Genomic DNA, 25425 nt, shown 5'->3' on the forward strand with positions numbered 1-25425 from the left:
GCAGTGATATTCTCTGGATAACATATGTTATTAGCAGTGCTGTTCCCTGGATAACATATGTTATTAGCAGTGATATTCTCTGGATAACATATGTTATTAGCAGTGCTGTTCTCTGGGTAACATATGTTATTAGCAGTGCTGTGTACTGGATAACATATGTTATTAGCAGTGCTGTTCTCTGGGTAACATATGTTATTAGCAGTGCTGTGTACTGGATAACATATGTCATTAACATATGTTAACATATGTAGTTAGTATGCCGGTGGATGGGATGCCGGCCTTCGAAATCCCGACGTTGGAAGCCCGACCCGGGACTAAATATAGGCGTCGAGATCCTGATGCCTATCTATATCCCAATGCCGGAATCTCGACAGCCACCATCCACTAGGGGGGAGGGTAGGGTTAGGTAACACTGGGGATGTTAGGGTTTGGCACTAAGAGGGGGCATGTAGGTTTAGGCACCAAGGGGGAGGGTTAGGTTTAGGCACTAATGGGGAGAGTTAGAGTTAGGGTGCGGAGAGGGGATGGTTAGGGTGCAAGAAGGAGGATTAGGGGGAGAAGGGGGAAGGTTAGTATACTTACACGACCGCTGTCGGGATTCTGAGCATTGGGATGCCACTGTCGGCATTTTGACAGTAGGCATCCCGACTGCTGGAATTTCATACCCAACCCATCATTAACAATGCTATTCTCTGGATAACATGCGATTAGCAGTGCTGTTCTCTGGATAAAATGTTAGGGGATGAGGAGACTAGCCATGGAAGAAGCATGTGAAATCTAAAACATGTTACCCATGGATATATTATTAGTAGAGATGTGAGCCAACCCCCGTGTTTTGGTTTTGGCTTTGGATCTGGATCTCCCTGGTTTTGGATCTGAATCTGGTTTTGGATATTTTTCCTCCGTGTTTTGTTTTCGTGTTTTGGTTTTGGATCTGGATTTTTTCTTAAAAAATCATATAATTTGGGCCTGTTTTTGATCCTACAGTATTATTAACCTTGATAACAATTATTTTCAGGCATTTCTAGGCATTTTTTTACCACCTCACAGCTCACAATATTGATTTCACTATTTTTCACCAATATAGGCCAAAGGCTGCAGCGAGCTGGCTGGCTAAAGTAAGCAACAGAGCAGCGGCACAAACGCACGGCAGTTTAAAAAAATATCAGACATCTATGAAACATTGCCACACAGCAGTGGCAGACAGAATGGCAGTTTAATAAACTATAATAATGTCAGTCGGCAATGCCCCAAATTGTGCCAAATGTAAAGGAAAGAGGTGCAAGATGGAATTGTCCCTCCCACCCACTCTTATGTGGGATATTAAAAAGGACATGCACAGTTTAACAAACCAAGCACTTTAGGGACTAGGACTGAAACTTTCATGGCTGAACTCCTTGGTTTGTTTGGGCCCCCACAAAACATTTTTTGCAAGGACTACCTTCAATTATTAAGGAGGAGGTTGATGATGAGGGTGTTGGTGGTGGAGATTGCATGTGCTGGTCCAAACTGCTGGTAGCTGATACTGGACTGCTTGTTATTAATTTACAAATTATAATTTTGTTAAACAAATTGCATTAACTTGCTGCAAATGACGTAACAGGGAGGAGGTGCCTAGATGGTTAACGTCTCTTCCTCTGCTAACTATGGCTTTACAAATGGAACAGATGCCTTCACAACTGTTGTCAGAATTTAGATTAAAATAATTCCACACCCAAGACATTGCTTTTCTGGCTTTCTTTTTATCATTAGCAAGAACTGCTGCCACTGGTGGCTGATTTACGCAAACCACATCCTTATCATCAACATCCACATTAGCGTCAGATAGGACACAAATTTCCCCCTCATCGTCCTTTTGCACTTCCTCCACACTATCATCTTCCTTTTTTATTATTTCACCATCTAATACTAGCACAGCCGTCATGGCGTCAGTGATCCGCTGTGAAATTGGGTGACAGCTGTTATACATACTGCCTCTATCAAAGGACCGTTTAATAGTCAATTGTTTTTTAAAATTACTTCCGATCACGAATGAGGATGTAGGTGATGATGCAGGTGTTGGTGTTAGAGATCGAAGGCGCTTGGATCTCACAGAGAGGGAGCAGGTAGGTGACACTGGACTTGTTACGTTTTGAGTTTTGGAACTTGGCGACGTACACTTTGATATATGATGAATGCGCGCCAAGTGACGTAACAAGGAGGAGGTTCCTAGGTGGTTTAGGTCCCTCCCTCTACTCACTCTTGCATGGCAATGGGCACATATGGCTTGACAAATAATTCCACACAAGAGAAGTAGATTTTTTTGTCTTTTGTCCTGGCATGACAACAATGCGCTTTGACTTTTTCAAACCATGGGCAATAGCTGTTGCCTTACTTACACAACATCCTCATCACCAACATCTTCATCATCAACATCCTCATCATCCTTAGCGCCTTCATCCACCAAAATATCCTCTTCCTCCATGTGCAATTCCACAGAAGCATCCTCAATGACTACATGTGCAAGATGTTGACTGCCCTTCCCCACATTTACAGAGGGCACACAAATGTTGGAACTTGGAGGATCCTCCAGTACACTAGTATTTAGGTCGGGCTCACACATGACAACGCGGACACAGTTGCACTGTCCTCGGAGATTTGTGATTTCGATTTCTCAGGGCATACAGTTGGTTTTTCCGGAGCTGTCTTAACAACTTTCACATTTTTAATTGGACCACCACCACTACTACTACAAGCAGAAGGACTATCAGAATTAGCAGTCTTCTTCATAAAGTAAGAAGGCCAAGGCCTAATCCTTTCCTTGCCACTTTGTGTAGTGAATGGCATATTGACAATTTTTTGTTTACCTAAAGTCAAATATCCTTTAAATTTTTTTTTCTTAATTTCAGTAAAACCTGCTTTACCATATCGATGGTGTGACTTAACCCTCGGGCATGGGCCTTCCTAGAGGTCGAGGAAGTTGACGGCCTTGCACTGCTGGCGACAGCTACAACATGTGGTTTTTGGCCTTGCTCTCCTGTCATGTGACAGCCCTCCATATTTTTTCTGCAGTCTAGAAGCAGTGTCACAATCACCAATAGTGTAGCCAAGGTGCAGTTACAAAATTCACACACGCACACACAAAAATATTCAAAAAAACAACAAATGATGATTTATATTTTTTGTCAGCTCCAGAAGAACTGGACCCCAGAGTAACGATTGATCATGACTGGAGTCGGGAAGCACAAGGTTGCAACTTGCGTTGCTGGCTCTTGTGCGCTACTGTGGTTCAGCCTAACACCCACGCACACAAACAAGAAAAAAATATGACACTTTAATTGTTTTTTTTTTAAGAATGACTGGAGTCAAGCAGTACAAGGTTACAACTTGCGTTACTGGCTGGATCTTGTGCACTACTGCGGTTAAGCCGAAAACCCACCCACACAAACAAGAAAAAAATATGACACTGTTATTGGTTTTTTTTTTTAAGAATGACTGGAGTCAGGCAGCACAAGGTTGCAACTTGCATTACTGGCTGGATCTTCTGCACTACTGCGGCTAAGCCAAAAACCCACCCACACAAACAATAAAAAAATATGACACTTTTATTGTTTTTTTTTTTAAGAACCTCTGGAGTCAGGCAGCACAAAGTTACAACTTTGTGTTACTGGCTGGATCTTGTGCGCTACTGTGTTTAAGCCTAACACGCATGCACACACAGAAAAATATAAAAAGACACTTTGATTTTTTTTTTTTTTTTACTTTTTTTTTTTGGAGTCCAGAACTTGGGCCCAGAGATGGACACAGCACAAGCCTAGGACACAGCAGACAGCCCAGATGGATCACCAGACAGCACAGTGACAGTGACAGCACCGTGACCAGAGACCAGAATGGATGAGCACAGACAGCACAGTGATAGTGGCAGCACCGTGACCAGAGACCAGAATGGATCAGCATACAGCACTGTGACAGCACCATGACCAGAGACCATAATGGATCAGCAGTCACCAGCCCAGGACACAGCAGATAGCACCAGCACCTCTCCCAGCCCTACACTACCCACCCTCCCTGTTCAGTCTCTACAGCTGGAGTGGAAATGGTGTCCATCACGTGGTCCCTTATATACTACATTGATCATAGAGACGAAAGCTCGTGAACCTGGTTTTGTCTCAGTTTCGAGAACCGAGTAAGGCGGGAACCTCCGAGCCTGCTTGGATCCGACTCAGATATGCTAAATTCGGGTGGGTTCGGTTCTCTGGGAACCGAACCCGCTCATCTCTAATTATTAGTGCTGTAAAGAGGGGAGACCTACTGGAGTTGATGACTCCTCATTTTGTCCCTTGGTAAATAAAAAATAATGTGAAAAGATATGACAATAAAATCACACCCTTGTTTCTGGCCCAATAAGTGTCGATAACCACCTATTACTTGTAAGAGCTAGTGAGCAGTATTACAGTGTAATTTTCTTGGGTTGAGCTTTTGTTTTAAAAACAAAATAGCAAGAATTAAGGAAACTTGTATTTTTTTCTTTCCCTTACAAATATATATTTATGCCAACATGCCACAAAACAATACCCTCTTGAAAATACAACATGGCCATAATTACATTTTTCCTTTTCAGAGTTGTCTGTAGCTCTAACTAATAGACAGAAAGCCACCAAATTTGGTAAGTGTACTATACAGGGTTAGGGGAGAAGTATTCTGTGAAAAGATAAATTTAGTTCCAAGTTTAGTTCTGCCGATGGGAAAAATATGGCACTGTTCAAGGTAAAATGCATGAAAACTCATGAATAAGCTAAACCTAAAATTACATTTACATTTTTTATTTCTCTTTGTAAAAGCTGAAAAAAGAAACCAAACTAACCTGAATGTTAAATCCAAATGAACAAAGTGTGTACTGCACTTAAGGGAGCAGACAATTTGCATAAAAGGTTTCACTTTATTTTTATCAGGAGAGCACTATAAAGGCACAGTATGAATATTGCATGTGTATTCTGTAAATTTACTGTTAAAAATGGGTGTCACTCTGCTTGATCACGTTTTGATTGTGAAGTTTGTCTACATTAATGGATGCAATACAGCAGGCACTCTACGTACGTATAGAAGCTGTACAATTTGCATAAAGGTCCTTTCTCAGTTGTGGCAGTTAGAAAGATGTTTATAAAATTTGAATAAACTGTATTCCTGGAATTTAAGGCAGGAAAAGGAAGAAAGCCTTTTTCACTTTAGGTAATAGAGGGTTTAACTGGTATCATCAACAAATCCATGGATAATGCCTCTGAAAGTAGCAGCACACATGGAGTAGTGAGGCAATTGGATGACCCATATTCTACTGTGGAGAATTCTGCAGAAACTAATCCATTATTATCCATACAACATAGCTGCCAGGAAAGCATCGGTAAGAAGGGCATCCTGATCAATGAATGACATTTGCTAGAAATGTCAATGCCTTGTCGTGGAACATTATTTGGAGAGTTAAAGCCCATTTTTTTCTCACAGGACTGGCAACACCTAAATTGCCAAATATGGGCTTCAGAAGCACCACATGGTGGTCAGCATATCTCATTACACTCACACAAGTTTTACTGCAAGTTTCATCACAAGGCCATTCTTTTTCCAGAAGGAGCAGCCACCTGTTTCGTTACATCACAAAGACTTCATCATATGCTGCAGAGATTCAGAGGCTGCTTGAACAAGACAATTGTTATGCAAGATGGGGCTCCTACTCATATTTGCGACAATATCAATTTACTGAAGAAAGAGTAATTAGTACCTTTTCCATTGATTGGCCACCACGCTTGCTGTGTTTTTTTGCTGTGAAGTGATCTCAAGGCTTATCAAGAAACTGTACCTAACCTGGCTGTCTTAAAGGACTATTTAACATAACATGTGTGGTATATTCAACCAGTGATGCTGAATACTGTAGTCGAGAACACTGGGTATTAAATGCTATTCCAGAATAATGGTAGTCACATCAACTTTCTCATCAGCAATATCATTAAACTGTGAGTCAGTTTGGAGAGGTGTGAGCAATTCCTCAGACCTGATAGTTCAGTTTCTTTTCAGTATATAACAAAAATAAAAAATAAAAATGCAGAATTTACTTTTACAGTAGATTTATCTTAGTTATTCATTTGTTGGTAAGTTTACAAGCATTTTACCATATTACAGTGTTATATTTTCCACTATCTACACATTTTAGAATTACATTTTTATTTTCACAGAACCTTTCTCCCCATGCCTTGCATAGTATACTACATTTGTTGGCAACACTACCCAAGACAACAAGTGGGATTTAGCACAGCAGCAACTCCTTTCACCTAGGAGGCCAAACACTAATAGGTTTAATTGTTTAGGCCAGGATTATCAAAAAAGAAACAAAGATGAAGATACAGGGGTTGTATAGGAGGACATAAGGAATACATCAAAAAGCGTAAGGCTTGTTTAAGACATAATGGTATTTTTAATTTATCTTCTAAAATGATGACAGAACAGAAAAATCAGTGATAGCTAAGGGACTAAAGTTTGTGCTTGCAGGCAACTTAGATCTTTTTGAACTTTTTTTTGCATTGAATAAATACATGTGACTTATGTCGTAACAGATTTATTACAAATAAAACTTGTAATTAAGAGTAGTGGAAGGTACACCGGTTGTATTAAATCATGATGATCAGGGGGTCTTAGATACTTTAAGCAATCTTCTTGCTGAAGGAGAAGAGACAGTCTAAGAATAGGATTTTTCTTGATAACTTAAGTATTAATGATAGGAGAACCCTTAATAATTTAAAGAATTATGATACTATAGTCATCAACGGGGCAGAAAAAGTAGGTAATATGATTATTCAGGACAAAACTGACTATCTCCCCAGACCTTATAGACAATTGAAAAATTCAAAATTATATATCAAATTGTAATGCAATCCCACCCATAGATTCCTTGCTGAATTTAAGGAAATGCTGGATTGTACTATGGTCAAGTGGCTATATCTAGGGTAGAATTCTATTTCCTTTTCAATACATGTCCCCACTTTCTGTCACCTCTCCAAGTTCACAATACCCTTTCCTTGCCTCTTGATCATCCTATTATTTTTGGTATTGGGTTATATCTTCATATTTTGATTATTTTCTTCAAACTCACATCATCTCTTTCTGATCCCACATCAGAGATACCACTCATTTTCTAAATCTGATAGGGAGTGTCGAGTGACTACTATCTCCTTACTTGTGATGCGGAGTCACTTTACATGAATATTCTCCATAAAGGTGGTATAGATGCCAACTAATACTATTTATTCTCTGATGTGCATTTGGAGAGTAAATACACAAGTTTATTCTGGATTATATACTGTTTATTCTCTCCCATAAATATTTTTTATTTGGTGCACAGTTTTACTTTCAGATTCAGGGGACTGCCGTGGGAACCAAAATGTCCCTCAGCTTTGCAAACCTATACATGGGTCTCTTTGAAAGTCAATATATTTGGGGTGCCCATTTGGGGCAAACGATGCTCTATAGCAGATAGATGACCTTTTTATAATTGGGGTGGGGTTCTGATTCTAATAATTCTTTTATTTCTTATCTTAATTCTAATTATTTTGGTCTTCAATTCACAAGCAATTTTCATCACTCACACATTAGTGGATTGCAACATTTTGTATAGTTATTCTAGGTGTCATAATAAATATGTAAAAACAACATCCCTTTTGGACAGTGGCAGTTGCAAGGAGGGGGCTGCAGTGGAGGTGCCATTTAAACAATAACATTAATTCTGCTTCAAATGCTGCTGCCTGGAAATGGCACACCGTGGAAGGATCAAATGGTTCTCTGTGTGACTGACAGGTGTGCTGGATTAACCTGCCCCCAGACTTGTGTGTCAGCTAGCTCCAATTGGCCGAAACTAGCCAATGGGAGATAGCTGACACAGGAGTCTGGGGGCTGGCTAATATGGTGCACCTGTCAATCACACAGAGACCCAGCTGATCCTTCCCTGGCAAGTTTAATGATCATTCCCCAGCTGCAGCATTTGGAGCGGACTTCATTTTATTGCTTGAATGGCATTCCCCCTGGCAGTTTTGGCTAGTGCTGCAGCCTCACCTTGCAACCGCCACTGCTATGAGACAATACGACACAATTGTTCTGATTACATCAAATTTTTACAACAAGCATATAAACTTGCAACAGTATTAAAAAACAGGGCTGCCCAAATAAGATTCTTATGAAGGCCTTAGATCAAGCATTGCTAAGAGATAGGTATTCACTTTTAGCTCTTAAGACCTCTGAAGCTAATAAGTCACATGAGTTACTTTCCCAAGTACCTCTATGTGTTTCTAGGTTTAATATATATATGTCCTTAACAGATTACCAATATATTTAAGAAACAATCTGAGAAATAAATTGGTGCTGAGCTATTTTAAAACTCATAATAACTCAAACAGTACAAAGAAAAAAAATAATGCTTTAGGTTGCCTAAGGAAAAATTTGAAAGGGTGTTTCATGTGCGGTAACAAATTTTGTATTACATGTAAATATATTAAACATAAAAGCATTTCATTTAAATCATCTTTAGGTACCAGCTTTGAGATTGAGGGCTTCAATAATTGTCAATCCACCTTTGTTGCATACCTTATTACTTGTATTTGTGTCAAGCAATTCATTGGAAGGACAACACGTAGTCTAAATATAAGACATATATATTGCCATCAATGGCCTCAAAACACATGGCCTTTCCCAACATGTTGCATTATTCCACAATAACGATTTGAGCGCTCAGGGTATTGAGTATATTCCACTCACTCCAAGAGGTTGTGAAATATTTAATTTGTTTTGTAAGAGAGAGGCCTTTTGGATTTTTTACTTAGAATGCTTTGACTCTCCATGGCCTCATTGATTCTATTGAAATTAATAACTTTTAATATTAAGATGACAAATGGTAAATTAATCATTGTAGACATGTATATAGGGGCTATTAGTATTAGCTTGTGTGATATCATCCTTATTTATTTTAGTTTTTTTACTTCTTTATCTCTCATTTTACTTTTCATTTTTAATTATGTTGAGTATTATTATATATATATTCTTTTGATTTTTTTTGTTTACCAATTTATTTTATTTTTGTTTTAATAAAATAAAAAATCATCACAATATGACCAGTTTGGTTCTATTAGGGAAACTACTTTAAACTTATGAATCTGTTGGGATTTTTAATAGTTTAGCCATCTGAGCCATCCAACTCTTATTTATATTAAGCCTCTTTTGTTCGTATACTCTATGGTGATTAGACCTTTGAATGATGCCTTGCAATAACTAATATTCTTCAAGTTTATTATTTATGTATATATTGTATATATATTGCAATATTAAGAGTTTTTCTGTGCCTGGGATTAGAAACAGGACACAAAACACCAGTAACCACAGATAGACAGATTCATTAGCTGTTCCTATTGGAAGGTGGCAGGATAACTTTGAATCCAAGTAAGTGCTTCTTATTTCCCTCAGATAAAATTGTCCACCATTTAGATGAAGAAACCAAATAATATCACAGTACAGTACTATATGCTGCCTGTGAAAATCACCCACTCTTGAATTTTGACTTAATTTGAATTTGATTTTTTTTCTTAAAAACAGGAAAAGATGCCTTCTTTTGGTTCTTTGGAGTTCAGTTCACTCAGACACAGAATAGTATTTTTTTGACAAGACAAATAAGATTGAAAATAATCACACTGCCTCAGTCCTTATACAAAAGTGACAATGGACCAGATTCAGAGTTATGCACAAGCCTGATGGTTTATGTCCAACTTTGATGTTTTGCAATCTGCACAGGCACAGGATCTGTACTGTGCATGTGCAGACCTGTGTCTACGACAACAGTCACAGTTTCCCCTAAATCACAGCATGATTGACATGCTGCAGTCATATGGGGTGGCATTGAACTTCATTCTTGAAAATGGAGGTGTCGGCCTAATTTTTTAGGTGTGCTGAGGCCAGGTTCTGCATTTTCTGAAGCAGATTTTCTGGCCTCTGCAGAGTAATTACAGCAGACATCTAATGGTCACGCAAGTGATCTGGTGCTGCATCTCTGGATACAGCAGTGGATCACAGAAGCTAACAGACAGCTTTTATTTACACAAGACATCTCCTGCGACCATTGCATTTTGTAGCACAACTGCTGTGCACAAAGATACACCGGCTGTGCTACAGCGTACAACTCTGAATCAGGCCCAATTTATGCTGTAGTGTAAAAGATTTAAGTTTTTTTTTAAACAGGAAAATAAATATTCTTTAAGTTCTTTGGGATGCAGCTCATTCAGACAAAGCATAGTAATTTTTGGACAAATAAGCTTGAAAATAATCACACTGTGTCTGCCCTCATGCACAAGTGACAATATATACTGCAGGGTAGATATCCTTGTGAAAAACAAGTGTAAGTTCACTGTACACATAAGTGCCTATTTGTAATGGACTGCAGATTCTACTGGTGTCTGATAAACAAATACACAGTGACAGTAGCCTGTTTGCAGTTTGCACTGGATTGCAGTCGCTGCTAGTTAGTGTGTCCAAGAAGTGTGTCATTCAGCAGGCAGGAGGACATTCTGGTACAGTAAATACACATCAACTCTAATTATGTCTGGAAACAGACTGTTTTAATACTACTGGCTGCAGTTATTATTAGGATGGATTTGTTCCTCTTATTTACTATAAGAGGATTCTCATACAATATATAAATATACCTTTTGGTAATTTCACTATTTGTCTGCAGCAGAGGTGTTTTATATACAATACAGTTATACTATATTCCTGAACATTACATGGATTGTATGATGGCCATGTGCATTTGATCAGTGTGGTTATTATCTGTATGTTGACTTTCATTTTGCTTTATTAAATATATATTTTTTCATATAGCGTGTCCTGATAGCATTATTGTATCTGCTGTATCAGATGTGGTGTTTTAATTTTTAAAGCCACAGTTCCTCATCAGCTGCTAGTCTGTGACTGTGCCTTCCTATGTGACAGGTTCACTCTAGGAATCTGGGATCAGTGGCCAACTACCGTGGGTGCATCTGCTATGGGACCTGGGCTGCCTCCAGGACTCTCCACTCCCCCTGCACCCACTCACGCACAGATTGGGCCACTGGGATTCAGCCTGAGTCCCGTGCCAGGCCAAGGCACTTGGCCGGCCAGAGTAGGCAGAAGAGTGGCACATGGGATTTGTAGTTTATCTTTTACTGCTCAGACTCTGAGCAGAGAAAGATTTAACTACAAGTCCCATGAGGCCATTGAGCCCTTAAGAAAGATGGCCACCGCTGGAGCTAGCCAGAAGATGGGCTGTCCATGTACATGCTGTTTCTGCTTTTGGTGCAGGAGTGCGAGCTGTGTAATGATTCAGTCTACCACCAAGTGACAGCTACCTGCTCCCTGAGAGCACTCTCCCTCTGGGGGGGTTCTTGCTGCTCAGCATTGCAGTGTAAGGTCTTGGCTTCTCAGCACATAGTAGACACTCTAATAAATATGCCATCAAATGATTTTATAGAGGAGTGCAGAGCAGTATAGAGAAATGTAGAGAAACATAGAGGGAAGAAGAGCAGTATAGAGAGAATTAGAGCAGCATAGAGGGGTGTAGAGATCTATAGAGGGATATAGAGGAGTATAGAGGGATATAGAGGATCATAGATTGGTGTAGAGCAGTATAGAGCGAAGTAGGGGACTATAGAAGGGTGTAGAGAAGTATAAAGGGAAGTGAAGTAATATAGGGGGTATAGAGCAGTATAGCCCTACAGTGCTGGACATGTTTTTTTCATGTGGGGGCCAATGTGTTTTATCATGGGGGTAATTGTGTGGCTATTTTGCCTCTCAGTGCCAATGCTGTGGGGGGGCGCATTCAAGATTTTGCTATCCGGCCCACAAAGTTCTAGTTAAGACCCTGTTTGGGATCATGGGTTTCATCAGATTACATCACATTCTGGGTGATTTTGCACCCGGTTCATTGTTGATCTTTTTGAGCATTAAAATATTTTGTTCAGTTTGCAAATGATTGCATGCAAAGTAGGAGCTTAATTCAAATCACCTAGACTTAAAACACCTATGGACTTTGAGCAACTATTCTTTTATGACCTGGGCAGAAAGAGGTGTATTACTCTTCTTCTACTATCACCTTTCTTCCCTGGCATCTGAACTGTTTGAACTCCCTTGGGAACATGATTTGGGGATCTCTGTTGACCAGGAGTGGTCACTCATGTATGAATGTGTGACTAAGGCATCCATCGATACAAACATCTGGGAGAATGCCTATAAAATCTACACCAGATGGAACATATTCCCTGAGAAGTTATATCCTATTTACCCATTGACCTCCCACTTTCATTAAAGGAATTGCAGCTAGAAAGTCATCTACTTACATATCTTGTGGGAATTCCTGATGTTTAAAAAGTTTTGGAAAATATTTTTGTATTATAGAAGGCATCTCTATTCCCAAGGAACTTTTAATTGTACTATTAAGTAAGCCTATGAGATCCACTAACAAAAATACATACAAATTGAATCACCCATACCTGCAATACAGCTAAAATCATGCTGCATCAGAATGGAAGAAGCTATTCATGTCTGCCATAGCCAACAAAATTTTGTATGTGGCATCTCTGGAGTAAATAACCATTTACCACCATGACAAAATCAAAGCATTCCATAGAACAAAGGACCCATGTTATCATCAAACTCTTCCCTCCCAGGGACCATATGACTATGACTCTGATTACCTTGGTACATTTTTCTATCTATATTCAAATCAAAAACACTCCCACCATTTTCCAAAAAATAAAAGAAGCACCTGTGGATCTCTCCTCTTTTTCTCTTCATGTAACCATTGTTAGCTGTTTTTACCGGGTGCATTGTTACTGTTTCAACGAACAAAGTAAAAAACTTATCATAGTGAATGCTGCCCTCTACATATGTGTAAAATTGCCTAAAAATTCTGTATGACTCAAGATTTGAGGCAGAATAGGCAATTTTGTCAGAGATGTAAAGTTCCATTGATACAATAATCAAGCTATACCATTACACATTGTTTTTATACTTTTGCATTTTTCTGAATATATAGTCTAAGTACATAACTGGGACAATAATCGACAACTTCCTGTGGTTGGTGGTATGATTGGGTAGAACTATGAACACTGGAGGCCAAATACTACCAGTAAAATGTGCACAATTTTTGTATGCAAGTACAGAACTAGACAAATATTTCATGGAACAATTTTCAAAATATCACTATTACTATTGTCTACTAAAGTCTACCGTGAACAGGGTAGTGTTATCTTTTTAAGCATGCTTGATACATGTCAACCATTATCTCCAGTTCACAACTAGGTTAGAAATTGGAAAACCACCTTATGCTTTTTATTTTTATTAGTCCACATGACCCTTGCACTCTCTTGCCAGAATTGTTGGGGAAGTCTCTGCCCTGGGACCTCATGTTAGGACCCATGATGAAATTGGGGTCCAAAACTGAGCAGTAGGCTGCATGCAAAGCCCACCTCCAGTTTGCGTCACTGCACTGCTTAAAGCCACAGATCCAACTATCCCAGAGCAATAAGTATTGGGACTGGGATTTTAATGTCAGCAGTACAATGATAGGAACAGGAAGTGGTGCAGACATGGCTCTCTACAGACTACTTCCCATAGGGGGGATGTCTACAATTCAGGTAGTAGGATATGGATGATTATGTGTTATAAAAAATATATATTTAATAAACATTTGTAATTATATATTGGACAAAAAATATAAAAGCAAAATATATATACATCTGGTTATTAAATTTACAAGAAAACAAATGAAGACTAGAAACAGTGATGGAAAGAAAGAAAACTATAGAGGAATAATATGAGAAAAAAGAGATAATTAAAATACAAAAAATATCACATGTAACTGTCTATGGGGAAATCATATTAGCATTGTATTAAGAAAATCTTTTATAGTCAAATTTTCAAAGAGAAGAGTGACTAACATGACCAAATTCAAAATAAAGGAAGATGCATATGTTTTGCCTGAACTGTTTTTGTGTCATAACACCTTAGAGTATCTTTACCCAGAGGACACCGATGAGGAATTGGAAACTTAGAATAAATTAGGACACAGTGAAAAAGGACTTTCATTTTAGTACAGATGGAAGATGGAACCTGGCAATATTAATTATAAAGACGCAAGCGGTGTGCTGGGGAATGGCTGCCCAGTCACCTTGTGATACATTTTCTGAATGAAGTGTCAGAAATCCTTAATAAATGGACATCTCTAGTAGATGAGACTTATTGTAGTCACCTTAACATTAAATCTATAACATTTGTCAGAGATATTTGAGAGATCTCACTGCAAGATAATTGAGTTGTGGTATCAATGGGCTCAATCCTATTAGTTGTGATGTTCTCACCCCGTGAGTAAGTGGGGTTATATGACGCATTTATGGTACTGCCAGATTCGCAGATTTTTGTTTGCAGTCCCATAGGGCTGTGTACACAAATCAACAAATCTGGGGCGAGATTGGGAGTTCACACGCTGTTGAAATGGCAGCTTGAGTTATTTGGATTGAACCTAATATGTAAAATGTTTCTACATTGTTTTGTTTGACTTTATAAGCATTAGACAGTTTGTGTCTGATGCAGAGCTACTCACAACTCCATATTGTAAGTAGTGACCATTATATAGTAGTGGGCAGATGTCACACACAGAGCTAGGCAGGGCCTACTCCAGGGGTAGCTGCTCCCATGTGCCGCCTGGGTGATGGTCACCCCTGTAGTTGCGTGCAGGGGGCTTGGCCTAATTACCATAGGCCACGTCCCTAAATTACATTATTTGGGGGTGTGCCCGCATGGCATGCCTCCCATGTTATGTCAGGCTGGGGGGAGCCCAGCACTTCGTCACTAGCTGGGCTTCCCCCAGCGCGCAGCATCCATTCAGACTGTGGGGTGCGGCACCGACGCACAGCTGCGGCGGTGAGGGTACCCAACATCCCAATTTGACCACCTGCATGCCACTTTGGCCCAAGGGCAGAACACGGCGATATTGGGATGTTGGGGAAGGGTGCTTCCTCTATGGGGTGGCACCCTTGTTTGACCGCACTGGTCAAACACCCCAAGAGCCGACCCTGGAGCTAGGGGTCATATAAAATCCACGTATCTGAATAAATATAATCCGGGCTCCATTGTGGTGTAGTATAGCCTTATAAAACGGAGATGAATAATATATCCAGAACATCCAGACCATATCTAATTTAGGTTGACAGAAAAGTGAATAGATTAAGGAATCTAGTATTGCCAATAGCTCAATAATTTAATATTGTCAAACAATGTTATTAATCTAAGTGATAAATTGATATATATATATATATATACACACCTGAAGAAGGGGGGACAAGGAAGGGCGCCTGAGTGCGGTATGGTTTATGATAACCAGGATAATAAAGAAATCTTCCAATACATTTCGTACAGTATGTACGCTTGTTAGTAAGCGTGTTAATAACTCTTTTATCCAGCCGTGGCACTCCACGTAGAAAATCACCATCACAATGAACCTTATTTAGAGTCTCCTTATCTACAGATAATACTCAGCAACCTTATTAATATAAGAAAAACACCTCCATAACATAGTATGTATGTAAAAAATAGGTAATTTATTTATAAAATACACACTATAAACTAACAACGTTCAGAATTAAAAAGGTGCTTATCTGATAGTTTTGATGACCAGTTCCTGTAGAGATTTATAAATCAGTCCATAGGTGTTCATGTAATTCTGGTAGAGGATGGTGGAGGTGGGTGGTCCCAATGTGTTCGCGTGTTGCAGATTTCCTCAGGGGTTATTGATGCTTACTTCAGGGAGTCCTTATATATCCTAAACTTCTAATTTGAGCCCAGAAACAAACTGTCACCTATTAGTGGCACTTATGGTTCATGCTAGTCTCGAACTGGAAGTGCGTGTCAAAACTGGAAGTCGACTGCCGGAACCGGAAGTGATGTGACGCCAGATATAGTGCTGGTCACCGGGCAACATAAATAGTATTAAGCTGTTTGCTGCTGTATCTATAGTTTAAGTTGTGAGGCAGATAGTTATATAATGGTGTGTTTACATGAGGCTACTATTACCTACAATCAATACACACATAGGCAGGGTTGTGTGAGCCGCCATTTTGCTGGTTAGATATTAGTTCTAACCGGGCTGTATGTTACTGCAGCCACCATTTTGTTGGAAAATTTCATTCTCCATGAAATAGCTGCCATATTGTTGCTGCATCGTAGCATTTCGTATACAGATTCAGATATACAAGTGTTGAGTGTCAAGTTAATCAGCATAGCCTCCTGGTAAGTCCCAGTTGCATCACTAAAACACATTTTGGGGAAAAAAATACACCCAGCACTAGCAGAGTTGCAGGGGGCCTTATGCTCCAAGAAGGGCTGTTCGGCACGAGTGCAGCAAGAGTGAATGAGGACATATCTGTATGACCAGAACCACTTATGGTTATATAGATAATAATATATATTATTGCTCATTCTGCAATTCACCCCATTTTACCACAACTATATGTGAATCATCTCATAAAACAAGTCAGCAACACAAAAATAGATGCATTACATCACAGGAGATAAAGGGGCAGCACTGTTCTGACACATTTCTATGCATTTGAAAATCACAGATAACAAAGAAAAGAATATCATACCTCATTGTATAAAGTAATGTGCCATCATCCTCAAGGCGTAGTAGTTTGTTGGGTGTTGTTATGTTGTGAGCAATTGATTTTTTGCCATTGTGGAAAAAAGTATCAGGTGTCCAGATTTTACTGGCCAGTAAGTTATTAAGAGGAAGACGTTGCATAGGTCCTTGAAAACTGAGCCGTTCATCTTTCCAACTTTGACGAAAAAATACATCAATAGTATACTCCTGCAAAATATGACATGTAATGAAAAGTTTTATATCATTTTCAGTTTAAGTATAAGGGGCATATTTATGTATATTCACATTTTAGCCTCAATAATTATAGTTATCATTTCATATCACCACTTACTGCAGCTTATGCAATCACTTTAGTTCCGGGTCTGGAATGCGCAGCCGCCAGGCCAATTAATGGGCAAAAGGCTAACTGAAGGATCTCTCTCCGGTATACAATACAATGGGTGACACCCAGTATGCAAATAACTTCTTATTTTCTTACTAAAATCTAAACAATTTACTCTAAAATGATCTATCCATCTATAATCTGTACTGAGATTACAGAGCTGGACCTATATTATAGGGCACCGCAAGACACCTTAGCTTTAGATTGATGCATCTAGGTGGTTAACCCATCTTACTTCAAGGAGCTTTACAACTCTCCATGCTCAGAATATGCAGTTGAAAACTACAACAGTGTCTATGATCGCAGAGATCTGATCTTGAATCCTTTAAAATAGTGGAAAGGGAAATTAATTTTGACACAAATGCACCATCTTCAACCCTTTACTTAATTTCAATAATTTCATTACACAACATGAAATCCCACTTAACACTGTTCTGCAAACTTAAGATTTTACAGAATATTCCACAAATAAGAAGAAATGCCATCAGTGCTCCCAATTTCTATGAGCTGATGCACATCCACTGCTCCAGAAATGGCCCATCTTACTTTGTGAAGTCACGCAATATGACAGAAATCTAGAAGCCCCTGTGCAAATTAAGGTACACAGCACCCAAGATGCCAATTGACTTAAAATGGACAGAGTTGAGCTGAGATTATGTGAATGCTTTGACTTTTTAACAGTTTTGTTTACAGTGGCACACATAAGTAGGTTTTCTAAGAACCCTTACATCTTCAAGATGGCTCAAATCTACATTTTCTGAGATGGACACAACTGTTTCCCATCTCTACACTAGCCGCAACCGTGATCTGAGGAGCCTCAGACAAAGAACTCTGATCGGCACTGCTCTCTGCTCACTGCATACAGATGGCCGATGGGGAGCAGCTGCGTATGACCAGCTGCAGCAGCTCCACTGCAATCTGCTGTCTGGCAGCCAATCTCCTCCTCTCCTTAGCTCTGGATATGTGACGGACACTCTTGAGTTTGTCCCTGGTTTACTATTTTTAATCACTCAATGTAACATGGCTTTGTTCTAATTTAAAATTATGTGTTTGTCATTTAAAATATAAAAATAGAGTCTAATTGTGATCCAAATTAGCAAAAAATTATTTTGCAGTATTACTGTATATACCGTATAAGTAAGGGTTGGGTATGGGATACCAGCGGTGAAAGTACAGACAACGGCTTTCTGACAGGGTTAGGATACTGACACCTACCCCTAACCCTTCCCCCCGGTGCCTAAACCTAACCTCCTCCCCCATCGCACCCTAAACCTAACCCTCCCCCCCCCCCTTCATGCCTAACCCTGACCCTCCCCCTACAGCATATCCCTAACCCTGCTTGGGAAAGGGTCTGATGAGATATTTTTTAGATGGAAATGGCAGGACTGTGAAAGGTACTGAATGAGTGGTTTGAAGGAGGGGGTAGAGTCAATGATAACTTGGACAGTGCACTTGCAGGCTGGAAGAGATAAGAAGAGCACTGCAGCCAATAGATAATTAAATTGATGGAGGTGATTCTTTTCTGGAGGGTGGGAAGACAATCAGCTCAGTTATATTTCAATTAAGAAAGCACTGGGACCTCCAGGATGAAATAGCAGAGACACAGCTGGCAATATGAGGAGAAAGGGGGAAAGTCAGGGGAAGAGAGGTAGATCTGAGTATCATCAGCATAAAGATGATAATGGAAGCCAAAACAGCTGATGAGCTCACCTAAAGAGGATGTATAAAGAGAGAACAGAGGAAGTCCAAGAACATTACCTTAGGGGACATCTACTGGTAATGGAAGTGGGGAAAAGTGGAATCATGAAAGGATATACAGACAAAGCACAGAGAGGTAGAAGGACAGCCAGGAGAGGGCAGTATCATGCAGACCAAGAGAGTGAAGTAGTTGCCAGAAAAGAGGGTGGTCCATGGTGTCAAAAGCAGCAGAAAGGTCAAGAAGACTGAAAAGAGAGTAGTGCACAGAGAAGGGAGTTAAAAGTGGCAAAAAGATTATGGTGGTTGGAGGACTGGGAGGAGATAAGAGTTTAGAGAGGCAAAGGGCAGCACTGTTGGTCAAGAGCATACATTTTAAATGGATGAAGACTGCATTGAAGCATGATTTTCTCCAGTGTAGCTCAGTGGATGGAGAATACTTTTTTAGGTATCTGGTGAATTTGATGGTTGAGGTGTGCAAAGGTGAGTAGTGACCACCGAAGCTACTGAGTCTAGAGTAGACGTAAGGGAGACATTGTATAAAGAGATAGCTTGGTCAGGGCAGAAGAGGGAGGCAAAGGGGGAGAGATGTGAGTTGAGCAGGGAGGATAAGGAAAGTGTCAATAGCTTCAAAGTTACACTTAGTGATGGTAGCCTTGTGAGGCAGAGGTGTAGCAGGAGTGAGGGGTAAGTTAAAAGAAAGAAGATGAAGTTCAGATAGAGGGAATGGGAAATTGGTAAAGTCAAAGGTTTCACAATTGTGAGTGAAGACCAGATCAAGTGAGTGTCCACTGACATGGGAGGGAGAGGTCCATTGAGAAAGACCGAATGATGATGTGAGCCAGGAAGAAAAAATAGTCAAGGAATTTTGAGACAGGCCCAGGAGACAATAGATGAAAGCTTTGGTATGGTGCAGGTTCCTGATCGAGGAAGGGAAACTGCAGGTAGTGACCAGGGAGGGAGTTTAGTGTGATGTTAGTGAAAGTGAGAAGAGGTGACTGGGAGAGAAGAGAGGTTGTATGGCTTAGTGGTGGGGAAGCAGAACCATGGTGGGAGAGAAGTGACTGAAAATGGAGGAATGGGAGAGGAGGGAGAGAGCACCAGTGGGCTGGAAGGGAGACAGAGGAGGGGAGACAGGGGGAGCAGCAGGGATAGATTAATAATGGGGCAGTTGGAACTACAGCTCCAGGCCTCAACATAAAAATAGGTAAATATATAAGCACAACTGCAATAGTACATTATGAAAATAAATAATCTGGATCTGTTATGGGTTCAAGAATAAAATACTAAAATAAGCAATGTAATGATACATACTGTATGTGCTAGAAACAATGGGAATGTTATAGATGGTAAGTGTGTGGGGGTGGTATGATATGTTGACAGTAATAATATTGACATTGACATTGTCAACATTCATCATGTAGACACGGATGAAGTTTCAACATATTAGAATGTAGGCATATCGTCCCTGGTGGGCAAGCTGTGACTTACCTGCACTGATGGCTGCAGCGGCTCAAGTATCCTCTTTCAGGTCCCAGTGGTCATGTGACTGTCACATCTGATGGAGTGGGGTTCTGATGAGTATACATGCCCTATCCCTAACCCTAAGTCCTACCTATAACCCTAACCCTCCCTCTAGTGCATAACCTTAAATCCACTCCCCACCCCCCTGTAGTTTAACCATAACCTCCCCCTAGTGCTTGACCCCATCCCTCCCACCCTGCAACTAATCTTAATGTCTACATTCTGGTAATGACGACATAACTATCGACATTGTGTCAACATTATGATTGTTGATATTGTTAATAATTACATAATGACTACATCTTGTGTATGTGTATCCCAGGTATCTTTCTTGTGATTCCTAAACTCCAACGATATTGTCATGTGATAGAAGGACAGTCAACATGGTTAATTTTGACATCATGAATGCTTAGACATTTTAAATGTTGACATTTCAACCATGTCGATGTTCTCATTTTGACAAGATATATCACACCCCATCCCAGGGTCGTAAATACAGGATACAATGGAAGGTGGTTGCCTCAGGGCACCAGCCCTGAAGTGGGCATACTGACCACTTCCAATGTTTCCTGCTTCTGTTTAATATGCCCTAGAGCAGGAATACAGAGGGAACCCAGGGGGCATGTTAAGCAGTCCACCCTCTCCCAGGGCCCCCACCATGGAGTCCGGTCTCTAGCGACAGATCTCCATCAAGGAAACAGCACAAATGTACATAAAAGGGGCAGGGCAGATGCTGGCGTGCATAGCCCCTCCCTCCTTTGTTGGTTCTTTCCCCTCACACACATGGGATCTGCTGTCTCTGCTGTTGCTGTGGAAGCAGCAAATAGCAAGAACGGAAGAGTTTGTGACTAGGTGCTGCTGGGGAGTTGGAAGTGAACGAGGGGGAGGAAAATGTGTGTCTGGGTGCTGCTGGGGTGTTAGTAGTGAATGTGGTTTAGGGGGAGTGTGTGTGATTGCTGCTGGAACTGGGGTGTTGGAAAGTGAATGTGAGCGGAAGAAGGCACCAACAACTATCTCGCCTCTGGGCTCCTGGTATGAACTTACGCCTCTGCCCCATCCATTGCTGGGGCCCACTTTGGGTCTTCCAGTCTCCCAGGTAGATTAGTAGCTTTAAGGGCTTAATATAATGCAGTGCTTCTCAAACTCGGTCCTCAGGTCCCTACACAGGTCACGTTTTCCAGCAGGTGCACAGGTGCATTCATTACTCACTGACACATTTTGAAAGATCCACAGGTGGAGATAATTATTTCATTTATGAATCTGTGAGGAGACCTGGAAAACTTGCACTGTGTGGCAGTGGCAGAACTCCGGGAGACAATGGAGTCAGTTGCCGCCGGGCGGCAGCCCTGTAGGGGGCACCTGGCTCCATTGTCACCTGGGTCCCGGCCATTTCACCTACTGGCTTTAGTTCTAACGAGTAGTAGAGGAGCCGCCGAGCTGAGCGACGATCAGCATCAGCGGCACTCCTCCTCCGGCTCCACCACGACATTATCAGATGCATACTGAGTCAGACTGACTCATTACAGTATGCCCAGGCCAGGCCCTAACAAAGAAGGAGGATGCTGGTTGGCGCAGTTGCTACAGGGGCTCGGGAGCAGTCTGCACTTCCAGCAAAAAACGGGGGTCCGGGTCGCGAGGCCACGCCCCCACCCGTGAGGCCACGCCCCGTTCACGAGGCCATGCCCTGTCCGTGAGGCCACACCCCTTATTTATTGGTGCCGTGCAAACTGCAGTGCAAAGTACAGGTCCCTGCTCCGGGTGCAAGCTGAGGAATGGACGCCACTGCAGGTAAGTGTGCTGGTGCTGCCAGGGAGAGGAGCCAATGAGTGCTGCAAGGGGGAACAGTAAGCTGTTGGGGGCAGTGTGTGTTATGATGAGGAACTAAGCTGTGAGGGAGCAGCGAGTGCTGCAAGGGAGGACTGTGTGAGCTATGAGGCCGGGGGTTAGTGCGTGCTATGATAATCTGTGGGGGGAGCAGTGATCTATGAGAGGAAGGTAGGCTGTGAGGGGGTCAGTGTGTTCTATTAGGGTGTTTAAGCTTTGGGGAGGGTCAGTAAGTGCTGCAAGTGGGTAGGCAGTGTACTTTGAGGGGGAGGTGAGCTGTTAGGGAGTCAGTGTGTGTGCTATAAGGGGGGAGTGAGTGCTGCAAGGACGGATAGCAGTGGCGGATCTCCCGGAGACAATGGAGTCATTTGCCGCCGGGCGCGAGCCCTGAAGGGGGCACCTAGCTCCATTGTCACCCGGCCGTTCCAGGCACTGCTGAGGAGCTGCATGGAGAAGGAGCGCCGATCAGCGCTCCACCTCCAGTGGCGTAACTACGGTGGGTGCAGCCCACCCCTCCATTTGCCGGGCTCCCGCTGAGTGTGTTACCAGCGGGCACCCGCTCCGTCTTCCCTCCCTCCCTCCTCCTCCGTCATAACGTCACTCCCATAGTTCCGAGGAGCGGGCACCAGGGACAGACGGCAGCAGCACTGGAGCGGGATTTAAGGTTAAGTATTGTTTTGGGGTTTTTTTGTATGTGTTCGCATGCAGAGGGGCTCACTACAGGGGGCTTACTACAGAGGACTTACTACTGGGGGCATTACAGGGGCTTACTACTGGGGGCACTACAGGGAGCTTACTACAGGGGCTTACTTCTGGGGGCACTACAGGGAGCTTACTACTGGAGGCACTAATGGGGGCACTACAGGGGGCTTAATACTGGGGGCACTACAGGAACCTTACTACTGGGGGCACTATTGGGAGCAATACAACTGGGGCACTACAGGGCCCTTACTACTGGGGGCACTTCAAGGGGCATTACTACTGGGGCACTGCAGGCAGCATTACTACTGGGGACACTACAAGGGCATTACAACTGGGGGTACTACAGGGGGACCACTACTGGAGGTACTGCATAGGGGGACCATTACTGGGGGGCACTACATAGACGGCACTGCATAGGGGGACCTCTACAGAGGGCACTGCACAGGGAGACCAATACTGGGGGCACTGTATAAAAGAAACTGCATAGGGGGCGGCGGCAGCAGCTGGGGCTGGCATAGGTACTGGGGGGGTGGTAAATTTTAATTTGGGGGGCACCAACATTTATCTTGCCTCTGGGCACTTGGGATGAAGTTGCGCCACTGCTGTGTGGGGTCCTGAGGAGCGAGTTTGAGAACCTGTGATATAATGTATTAGGAGGTGTGAGAGTCTCACTACATATGAGGAAAGGAACAAGAAGTACTTTATGCACAGAGAAACGCCTAGTTTGTTGCAAGTGAGACTAAAATGTATGTTAGTGTATTGTCAGTTGATTCAGGCAGCCTAGGAATTATTTTGTTGCCAGTTCATTTTTTTTTTAAATAAAATTTTGGTGTTTACTGCTTGTTGTTGAATAAAGTGCCACTTTCTTAAGCTGCATACACACGTAAAGATTTTCTGTCCAACCATTGAACTAGTTGATTGGTTGGAATGAAAATCTGGTAACGTATGGGAGTAACTGATGATCCGCAATTTGCTCCTAAATGCCAGAAAACAGATGAAAATGGTCGTCAGACAAGTTTGTTAAATGTATGATCTAAACAATTTGTTCAAACAACAGTTTTTGTCCATTTTCCGGTATTTGGGAGCAAATTGCTGAGTGTCATTTGCTTTCATACCTTACCAGATTTTCATTCTAACCAATTAACTAGTTGGATGGTTGGACAGAAAATCTTTACGTGTATATGCAGCTTAACTCAGGAGACGTCATCTGCTATCTATTTCATGACACATACATTGTATTATTATGTTATCCAGTAGCAGTAGTAGTATTAGTAGTAGTAATCATAGTAATAGATTTATTTTTTCTGCTTTGTCATATTGCACTTATAGTAATATATTATTTTCAATCTGCTTTAACTTACCATTTCGGTATCTGAAACTGGTCCAAAGCTTGTAACATAGATGTCTGTTTTTACTTGAGTTATTCTCTCTGAAAGAAAGAAATGATTACTGTGATGCTGATGGGTGTATATTTACATGAAACATATCTTAGAAACCTATGGAAGTACACTTTAGTAATATTCATATTGTGCATCTTACATTTTAATAATTTTATTTTTTTATTATTAATATTATTATCCTTTATTTATATGGCACCACAAGTGTTACGCAGCACCTTACAAAGTACACAAACAAATAAGTGAACAAGAATCCAGTGACTTACAGTACAATTCAATGCTGGACAAAGACATGGTTTATACACATTGCTGCATTAGTGATTATAACTTAAAATAAGAAGCAGGGATTCAGCAATCAAGTGTTAGGTGCCCTTGTGGGGTGTAACAGAGCCGTAACTAGACTTTTTGGTGCCCTGTGCCAGAGAGAGCTTTGGCACCCCCTCCCATTTTTTAAATAGGGACATGAAATAGTGCACCTGAAAAAGGGCCATAGCCTCACGGGGAAGGGCCACTGAAGAGATAGGGGAGGCCAGGGCATAAAAGAAGAGGAAGTTACAAGTAAGACTGATAACAAACAGGAAAATTGACAGGCTCAAACAGCGCCCCCACCCTGCGGTGCCCTGTGCCATGGCACTGGTCGCACTACCCTAGTTACGGCCCTGGGGTGTAAGGAGTAGAAGAAAGTATAAGTAAGGATAAGCACATGAGGATTGAGGGCCCTGTTCGTGAGAGCCTACATTCTAAAGGAGAAGGGCAGACAAACAGGTGTGACACAGATGGGATAGACAGGGAGGGAAGAGCATGTAGTTAAGATGAGAGCTGGAAATCCATGATGAAGAAGTGAGTCTTTAGAGCCTGTTTGAAGATTTGTAGAGAGATGAAGAGTCTGATAGGGAGAGTGTTCCAGAGGTAGGGAGCAGCATGGGCAAAATCTTGGAGGTGGGAGTAAGTAATCAGTTGGCAGAAGAGCCAGCATGCATTTGTTGAGCGTAGTGGTTTGGCGGTAGTGTGAAGGTAGATTAGGTCAGAGATGTAAATGGGAGAAGATTGTGTGAGGGCTTTGTAAGTGAGTGTAAGAACTTTTGAATTGGGTTCTGAAGGGGAAGGGGAGCCAGTGTGGGGCTTGATGGAGAGGGGAGGCAGATGTGGAATGTTTGGAGAGGAAGATGAGCTGAGCAGCAGCACTGAGAACAGATCGGGCTGGAGAG

General features: G+C 41.6%; 1 protein-coding gene across 1 annotated transcript in view; it reads right to left on the reverse strand.

Annotated features, from left to right (window-relative positions):
- Nucleotides 1-25425, reverse strand: part of GABRA5 (gamma-aminobutyric acid type A receptor subunit alpha5) — a 168087-nt gene that overhangs the window by 119723 nt on the left and 22939 nt on the right. The window contains exons 4-5 of the mRNA XM_088454038.1: nt 24182-24249; nt 16680-16900 (exon numbers count right to left, since the gene is read on the reverse strand). Coding sequence (XP_088310164.1) covers nt 16680-16900; nt 24182-24249 — 289 coding nt within the window. The remainder of the gene's footprint in view (nt 1-16679; nt 16901-24181; nt 24250-25425) is intronic.

Source organism: Taudactylus pleione, unplaced genomic scaffold (assembly GCF_031769625.1).
Source record: "Taudactylus pleione unplaced genomic scaffold, aTauple2 ptg000609l, whole genome shotgun sequence".
Taxonomy (NCBI): Eukaryota; Metazoa; Chordata; class Amphibia; order Anura; family Myobatrachidae; genus Taudactylus; species Taudactylus pleione.